At 39.3% G+C, this 9,149-nt stretch overlaps 1 protein-coding gene across 1 annotated transcript in view; it reads left to right on the top strand.

Annotated features, from left to right (window-relative positions):
- Nucleotides 1-9,149, top strand: part of TJP2 (tight junction protein 2) — a 65,505-nt gene that overhangs the window by 55,388 nt on the left and 968 nt on the right. Inside the window, exons 15-23 of the mRNA XM_009328079.1 lie at nucleotides 1,275-1,462; nucleotides 2,560-2,655; nucleotides 2,763-2,842; nucleotides 3,925-4,135; nucleotides 4,562-4,662; nucleotides 5,045-5,257; nucleotides 5,612-5,722; nucleotides 6,706-7,035; nucleotides 7,464-7,549. Of these exons, the coding sequence (XP_009326354.1) occupies nucleotides 1,275-1,462; nucleotides 2,560-2,655; nucleotides 2,763-2,842; nucleotides 3,925-4,135; nucleotides 4,562-4,662; nucleotides 5,045-5,257; nucleotides 5,612-5,722; nucleotides 6,706-7,035; nucleotides 7,464-7,549 (1,416 nt within the window). The remainder of the gene's footprint in view (nucleotides 1-1,274; nucleotides 1,463-2,559; nucleotides 2,656-2,762; nucleotides 2,843-3,924; nucleotides 4,136-4,561; nucleotides 4,663-5,044; nucleotides 5,258-5,611; nucleotides 5,723-6,705; nucleotides 7,036-7,463; nucleotides 7,550-9,149) is intronic.

Raw genomic sequence — 9,149 nt, 5'->3', positions numbered from 1 at the left:
TTCTCATCCTAAATCCAAAACACAGCACTGCACCAGCTACTAGGAAGGACATTAACTCTATCCCTGCCGAAAACAGGACACAAGAAAAAATAAATTGTTTTGCCTTTACTTTCACAACAATTGTGCCTGTAAAACTGTAGATTTTAGAACCATGGCATTATGTGAGGACAGGATGAGAGAGGATGGTGTTACCTACGTACTAGATCAGGTATTTGCAACACAGACCTAGAGCTCCTGTCTCGGCAATCAACCAAGCTTTGACCACTAGCTGCTGCAGTTCCTCTTCTAGAAAATGGGTGGAGGGTCCTATTTTTGCTTTTTTTGCCTTTTTTGCCTTTTTTAACCCCTTCTTCTCCCCCCCTACCCTGTCCCCAACCAAATCAAATCAAACCAAACCAAACAAAACAGCAAAAAACCTCTACACCTTAGGAAGCTCATGACTGTGTGCAAGAATACTCTGATGATTAATCTTTTAAAAGAACTTCAGTGCTTGATTTTCTTTTGTATATCCTTATGGGAAGTGTTTATTCCAAGGCTAATATTTCTTGGTAGCCGTAGTCTTTATTTTTGTGTGAAATATTGAGTGAACCACAGCAATGGTTTTTGCTTAAATATGCTTTCCTAATCAAAATTCATGTGAGGTAATAGTAAGTGTTCAAATGTGCATAATGAGTAAAAGTATTAAAATTCATCAGCAAAAAAATCAGGGTATTTTTAGACTGTATCTAATTTCTTGAGCATGGTTGTGATTTTAAGATGGAGGAAAAAAGCTCACAATTGCATTGTACAGAAGTTCCTGAAATATGTTTCTTATGTGACTCCCCTGCCTCTATCCTGGCTAATACATTCTGTCCTCGCTGTTAATTGATCTGACCAAACCAGGCTTTGTTTCTGTGCTGTAGTGACTTAACTTATAAGGCCTAACGGAGAAGAGAATAGTGACAGTAATTTCTTAGGTCTGCAGTCCGGAGTTGCACTCTCTTACCACCTCTTTGCAGTTGCATTCTTTTATTTATGCTTGTGTGAGTTACCGTTTGACCTGAGGACTCATTCCTGTCCAGCAATCTTGTAGCTGTGGCGAGTCAGAGCATCATTCTGACACTGTCTTTGTTCCAAGGCAAAAGAACCTGGACGCCTCTGTTCTTTCCTCCACTCATGGCTGTCTATCTGGCAAATTACCTGTTGCAAATTCAAAATCCGTTGTTCTTCAGGAGAAGCACCCTTGCCCTCTTTGACTAGTTCTGTACACGTGAACTCTGTGCTTTCTCTGTCAGAGCTGAGCAGATGGCCAGTGTTCAAAATGCCCCAAAAGATGGCTCAAGCGATAGGGCAGACTTCTGGAGAACACGTGGCCAGCGATCTGGAGTGAAGAAGAATCTGAGGAAGAGTCGTGAAGATCTGACAGCTATTGCATCTGTGAGCACAAAATTCCCAGCTTATGAGCGAGTTCAGTTGCGCGAGGGTAAGTGAGACTGCTGTGAGCCGGCTGCCTGTTTATTGCTGGCTGGTTTAGCGTCCAAATGTTTCGTCAGCTAAGTAAGTGATTTCAAACAACTTGGGCTCAATGTTAAATTTGAGCAACAGGAAGGGATGACATTTTTCTCAGAATGCAAATTTCTGGATGCTAGGAACTACTCTAAGAAAAAAGGTTTTTATGTTTTTAAAGTGCTGCTGTTCTCATTTGCCTCCAAATTGCATGTGCCAATTTCAAGGTTTAAAATGAAAAAAGGAAGAAACAAGCAGGGTTTTCTTGTTTCCTCAGCTTCCCCTTGGCTAGCTCTGAAAGTACAATCCATATGCCTGCGATCAATCACAATCTTTAGCTTCCTCATAAATACCACTTTAACATTACTTTGAGAGCAAATAAAACCCAAGTATTTTCAACAGTTTGTCCAAGTGTAATCAAGGTTGATGTGGTCCATCTCCGTGACTCTAAACTAGCTATATTACTAGTGATGCTGAGCAAGTCAAGGTAATTTTCTGGTTATTGACACATGACAGTATCGTGGAACAAAACAAATAGTAAAAAGTATTTTAAAGGAGCTCCCAGATGTCAAGATGAAGAGTGAGCAATAGAATGGTATTCCCCCATTAACTTGCGAGGACTGTGTTTGCACTTGCTTTGACACAAGCATAACAGAATTTTGCATTTCTTTGCTTCTTCAAGCTGCCCTGCAGCTGGTTTAGCATTTGTATCTTTATTCACACAAAACCCACTGGGTCAATGGTCATGCTATTTTGCTGGATGGAAAGATTACTGAAGATCTGCTGTATGTTTTCAGAATGTAGAATCCTCTCAGTACATCTTCCTTAGAAGGAATAAGGAAGCTGTTAAATTAAAACAATCTCCTTTGCTTTCTCAGCTGATAGAAATAGTTTCTGTATGAGTTATGCTGTTGCGCAAACTTTTGAGAAATAAAATTTTTAAAATACATTTTTTAATATCTTCAACTTATTCATAACCTTGCATAGTAATTGAGGATCTTGTCTGTGCCACTTCACTTATCTATAAAAAACCAGTCTTATCAGATTTCTTTTCTCCAAATATTTTTCTTTCAGCTGGTTTTAAGAGACCTGTGGTGATATTTGGCCCTATTGCAGATGTCGCTATGGAGAAGCTGTCAAATGATTTGCCTCACCTGTACCAGACAGCAAGTAAGTTGTCTTCCTAGCTTCTTTATCATCCTTAACTGAGAGAATGGATAACTTAATAATCACAGCTGCCCGGCCACTCTAGATAAGCTAAAATGTTGTCTTTGCAGAGACAGAACCCAGAGACGCAGGTTCAGAGAAGTCAACTGGGGTAGTGCGCTTGAACACTGTGAGGCAAATCATTGAGCAGGTAGAGTATTTCTCTGTGAAACTTGCTTACGCTCGAAGGCATGCTATTTGATTTGTTTGCTCCTAAAACTTAGAGACCTCAAATCTTCGCTGCATCTGTTTCTGCAATAAGCAGACTTGCCTTAATGATAGGGCTGTTTCGAAATTGTTCAACAAAAATTTTTGTATTTTTGATAGCTGTCCTCCAGGTGGGAGGGTGAACCTGATATTAGAAATTAAATTCTCCTTCCTTAGTCCATTCTAAATATGAACGGAATGGCATCTGTGTTTTACTGTATGCTTTCTGAATTTACTATGGAGGCTTTACTGTCATGCAGCGCTCTACTTGCTCTTACTGTTATCAGAAACTTAAGGTTTTAGATTGCTTCAGAGTTACTACTATTGAACTGAACAGGAAGTGACTATCATAGCTAAGTGGCATCTACTGAGACTGCATTGACTTTTTTTATAACACTGTTTAGAGATCAAGTAAGTAGGTGGTAATCAAGAAGCCTAAAAAACTTAAGCAAAAAGAATGTACTCTGCAGCTTATTGTCCTGAGCCTGATAAAACTGATGCCAGAAGGGTTGGAACGTCATACAGAAGTCTGTTCAGAGTTCAGGCCCCACTGAAGCACACATTTGAAAATCCCATTCATCTTTGCACTAGAAGTAGCTAAGAAGGAATATATTAAATGAAACAAGTGAGATTTGCCTTAGCTAATAGTGTAGATAAAAGTTCACAGATAGCACCCAAAATAGTTGTGGTAGTGGAAGCTGTGGTAGGGGCAGGTAGAGAGAAAAGCTAGTTAACTTTCACTACTTCTTTCAAAAAAAAAAAAGTGGAATAAGTGCATTTTACTTAACATGAGAGTTAGTTAACATAAGAATGTGGATATTCAGGCAAAAGCTGTTCAGAAAAACGGAGCTGAAAGAAAAAGGCTGCCTGCCGTGCCTTCTGAATCTGATATAGCTGTGTGAAAAAATCAAACAAGTTGTGGTCATCTTTGGACAAAAATATCCTGGTTTTCCTAAGACACCATGTTCCAACTACCTCCTCTTGTTCCCCACAAGCAGCACACTGACTGGGCTTTCTTGTTAACAGGATAAACATGCTCTGTTGGATGTGACTCCTAAAGCAGTGGACCTGCTAAATTATACCCAGTGGTTTCCAATTGTGGTCTTCTTTAACACAGACAGTAAGCAGGGTGTGAAAACCATGAGACAAAGGCTATGTTCCACATCTAACAAGAGCTCAAGAAAACTTTATGAGCAAGCAAACAAACTGAAGAAAACTTGTTCCCACCTCTTTACAGGTAAGGAAGACAGGTAAGGTGTCTAACCTGCTTTCCAAGAGAGTAGTGGATGTGACTGTGGGAGTCTTGAGACATCCACTTACTACTCTGCATATTAACTCATGCAGGCTGGACCTAAAAGGGTGTGAAGGTATGGTCATGAGTAATCCCTGCCTTGAGTTTTTTCCAAAGTTCCTAGTTCTGCCAAATTCTAATACAAAAGAAATGGTGAATCGGCATACTGTCATTAAAAGATAAGTGATTTAATAAGCTTGGGGAATGGATAAACAATAAAATAAAAATACCATGCTTCTGTCAATGATCTAAATGAAATGGCTGTTTAACATTCTCACATAACTAAAACAAAAAGTGTTAAACCGCAAAGACTGGATAAAGGATCACATTGCATTTGCTGTGTATATATACTTTTTCCTTCAATTTTTACAGCCACCATCAATTTGAATTCAACTAACGATAGCTGGTATGGTAGTCTGAAAGATACAATTCAGCAACAGCAAGGAGAAGCAGTATGGGTATCAGAAGGAAAGGTAAGCAGTCAGTCCATACTGTATGAAGCTATACAGGTGTCTCAAGATACCTCTTGCCAGTAAAAATTGCGCAAAATTTTGTTTGCCCATACTGGATAGGTTAGACAAGTAGTCAGTTGATATCTTTCTTGGTAATAAAACATTACTTACTATTGTTCTTTGTTATACTTTGGAGCTTTCATCACTAATGCTGTGGCTAGGGGAGAATGGTGAGGAGGGATAAACTTTTACAGGACTTCCCTTTATGATTCTGCATTGGAGTTTCTTTAAGTTCTGCAAAGTCATTCTTAAGGAGTTGTTTGGCATGAAGTTGAGAGCTAACTAGACTCTAGTTCTTATATATTTAATCTTTGTTCCGTAATTCTTACTAACTTTTCTCTAGATGGATGGCATGGAAGATGATGCAGATGATCGTATGTCTTACCTTACTGCAATGGGTGCTGACTATTTGAGTTGTGACAGCCGGCTGATCAGTGACCTAGAGGATACAGATGGAGAAGGAGGTGCATACACTGACAATGAACTTGATGAGCCCTTGGATGAACCAAGGATTTCATCTGTTAGCCGGTCCTCTGAACCTGTGCATCATGAGGAGGTGAGATGATTGAATTTTCAACAAGACTGTACTTTCTGAAAGTCCTGTATGTATGGCTTAATAATGAGAGTTTTTTAAACCGCAGCTATATCTTGCCTCTGATAGTGTTTTAGAGCTCCATCGTGTAGAGCAAAAATAATAATAGCTCTGCTTTTCTGCCTAACTTAATAGGTTTCCTGATGATGTCTCATCACCTTGAACTTTGCAATTACATCTGCAGTGATTGTGGTCAGGTTGCTGACAGTCATTTGACTCCTGGTTACTCTTCCCAAAACAGTAAACTTGAGAGAGAGAGAAAAAAGGATTGAATTACTGGATACTGCAGTAATTTTTATCTCCTGTTTTCCTTCATAGACTTTAAAAAAATTTAGTCCAGAACCAAGGGCTCAGTTGAGAAAAGCTGGTAGCAGGGAGATCCTTAGAGAACCGAGTCCACCTCCAGCATTCAAGCCTGAACCACCTAAGGTAAACTTGTAGAAACAAATCTGAATATGAAGTTCCTCTTCCTGGAGAACTTTCCAGGGTGGCACATTAGGAAGAGCAATAGGAATGATCAGAGACGAAAACATTTTAAGTGCGGAGAGAAGCAGTGACTGAAGGTGTTGCAGGATCAAGCAGAGAGAAAACTTAAAGAATAACAGTTCTCTTCAAATATGTGTTATCTCTATATGGAATAAGAAAGTAGGCTCCTTTTTGTGTCTGCTAACAAATTGAAAGGCAGTTTTTTAGCTCAGCAAGAACACATGTAGGCTAATGGTCAGGAAAAGCGTATCTGATGGCTGTTATTGTGAAGCACAAAACCAGAATCTACCACCTCTGAAATCAGTCTCCATCACTAGAAATTGATGTTAACTGTTTATTCACACCTTGCTCAGGAATGATGGAGGGAAAAAAATTACGATGTTTGGACACCAAATTCTCTCTTAGCAATTCCTGATTTCCCCTGACCCCAAAGTCCGTTCTTTATGAGAATGGGTGCCCTCACATACTGCATGTGTTGAAAATATATTCAAGTATGCCTTGACAAAGGAGATTGGGCAGAGTAGGACACGTGTAAGGAAAATGAAGATGGAATAGAAAACAGACTTGGGTCCTGTGCACTTCTAAACTCCTGGTAGTGATATTCTACATTAGGTAGTACTGACAAGTCATTTGGGAGGTCAGTTTTCTCTGTGCTGTCCCCTAACACACGTTGTAGTTCTGGTAATCCTTAACAAATGGGACAAATAAGTCTGAATGTGCTAGTCTTCTATAGGTTAATGTGTAGTGTATGAGTGTGTGGCCAAAATGTTGCTGCAGTTCTAATACTTTTCAAGTGTTACATTGGATGAAGATTGACACCGTTAAACAAATAGGCACAATGATTAATTTCAGATTAAAGCTTTCATTTGAAAAGAAAATTATGAAGTTGCTGATGTGAACTTTGTTTGCGTGTTTTACACTTACAGGGAAAGTTACAAAACAAAGAGGATCTATATGACTTCCCCAAGAACTATGACTCCAAATCAAGTAACATTGCTGTCAGCAGCGAGACATCAACTAAGGCAGCACCACCACCTGTTTCTGTGAAACCTGCCTTTGGGCGTCCTATCCTGAGAAACTCTCAGCCAGCAGTCCCACCTGCAGAGGAGGAGGAGGAGGCAAAGTTGGAAGAAGAAGGAAGCGAACAAGAAAATACTCCAAAATCTGTGCTGAGGAAAGTAAAAATATTTGAGGAGATGGATCATAAGGCGAGGATGCAAAGAATGCAAGAGCTCCAAGAGGCCCAGAATGCCAGGGTATGAAGAGATACGTTCTCCCCCTGCTGTGCTTTCCACCATATAGAACAGCCTGCATCCTGAAAATGAAAATCGTGCCCTTGCATTGTGTTGCCTCTGGAGGGAGAAGTTTGGGAAACCACACATACAGGCATACCATTGTGTGGATTTGGATGTAAAAAGAGGACATATTTTAAGGCTTCCTATTGTAACTACAGAAAGCTGACTTCTAATAATTCTGTTGCTTTTGGCAATCCATTGTTTTCACGTGCACTTTGAATTGCTACTCTAGCAAAAGATTATATAATGGTAGGAATATGAATAAGATCAGTTATCAATTTGTGCTTTAATTGTTTCAGATGTAGCTGTGACCTGCTAGATCTACAGTCTAGGATCCCTAATGGATAGACTTAAAAAGAACAGTTATTTTCTCCTACTTTCTTTTAAAGCTTGAAATAGCCCAGAAGCACCCGGATATATATGCTGTCCCTGTCAAAACACCGAAGCCGGAACAGAACTGGCCCCAGCCTATGAGGTAAGGTGTATCCAGTTTAAAGTATTCTATCTTGATTGTTTACTTCACCAGTGGGAGGAAAACCAATCTTGCCAGTTTTTATTCATACAAATAATCCTGCCTTGGTATATTGCTTTGTTGTTGTGCCTCAAAGATTATGTAAAGGTGGGGCAAAATTTCAATGAACTCTTCTAGTTTTTCAGGATACTTTTTTCTTTTTGTTCATTCATAGTATTTGAGTTACCTAAGGAGAAACACTATATTCTTTTGCTGAAATATTTGCAGAGCCAGGTTTTTGCCCCAATCAGTATTACTCAGAAGCTTTTCTGCATTCATGTCCTCTGATGTCCATTCTCCTGTGCTAGATATTTGATGACTGTTAGTCTATCCTAAAAATAATTGCTGTTTCAATTACTTAATAACACTTAACTACTTAAATGCTTATTCAGTTAGAGATGCATTTTGTGGGTAGGGAAACTGAGGATGAAACTTGCCTGAGGTCACCCATCAAGTCTCATGAGAGTAGTAGTAGTCTTTCATTAAAATCCAATGAGTTCTTACCCTACACGCCCCATATTTCTATGACTTGAGCAGTCACCTCTGCAAGAGCTAACACGCTGTATGATGCATTATGTTTTCTGCTCTGCAGGACTTCCAAGTTTTTCTTGCCTCTTAGTAATAGCCAATAGAAATGGGACTTTTTTTTTCTAGTGAATCAAATCCTTTGATGTCATAGTATATAATCTAAAACGCAAAAATGGAAAACACGAAGTGATTATTTTCAGGTTTTCTTGGTGGGTTCAGAAAAGCATACTTTTTTTTATAGCCTTGGAAGCTTTTTAGAAGTACTGAAAAGTAATCTTTAACCACATGCAGAGTGTTTGCTTACATACAGAAATCAGCGCTGTTGCCTTTTTACAGGAATGTTAATGATTGGCCTAGAGGGAGTGTTTAAGCACTGGGGCAGTATGGAAGGAGGATAACATCTTGGTTTTGTACAATGCAGGGTTGCAAAAATCATGGCTTTTGAAACTGAGGAAATGCCCTTCCTTGGCAGATTTTATTTCTAGATATCTGCTTAGTGTCACACTAAATGAGTAGCACCACAATGTATAAAAAGCAAATGTGTTGGTTAATTCTGCCCACTTTTAAGGATAAGAGCCCTAGTGAGAACCTTGAGTTGACGAGAGAAGGCTATCAATTTTAGAAATGTCACATAAGAAATCTTCAGACTTCGAGACAGGAAACTGGGGATGCAAAAGAAGAAGCAGGCACAGAAAGAATCTGGTGCAAAAATAATTGAGGAAAGTGTCCGTTGGGGTAGCAGCAATGGCTGAAAACCTCTCTGCTCAGGGAATAAAGTGCTATAAAGCTCTTGATGTGTATGCAGGGGTGTTTAATCGTTTTAAATTTGGCGTTCTTCCAGGTAAGTTGAGTAGATCAAATTAACATCAGGCTCCAGCTTGATGGAAATAAGATGCCTCTCCAGATAGGCTTACCGTGGCCATGCAATTGTTTATGGGCTAGAAGCGTTTTCATTTGCTCCATGTGCCTTTCTAGGTTGTACATGGCCATACAGGCAGTACTGAGTATAATTTATTTTTCAGCTTTTCAGAATGGA

Source organism: Pygoscelis adeliae, unplaced genomic scaffold, assembly GCF_000699105.1.
Source record: "Pygoscelis adeliae isolate BGI_AS28 unplaced genomic scaffold, ASM69910v1 Scaffold45, whole genome shotgun sequence".
Taxonomy (NCBI): Eukaryota; Metazoa; Chordata; class Aves; order Sphenisciformes; family Spheniscidae; genus Pygoscelis; species Pygoscelis adeliae.
The sequence above is the reverse complement of the archived record's forward strand: the minus strand, read 5'-3'. Positions and strand labels throughout refer to the sequence as shown.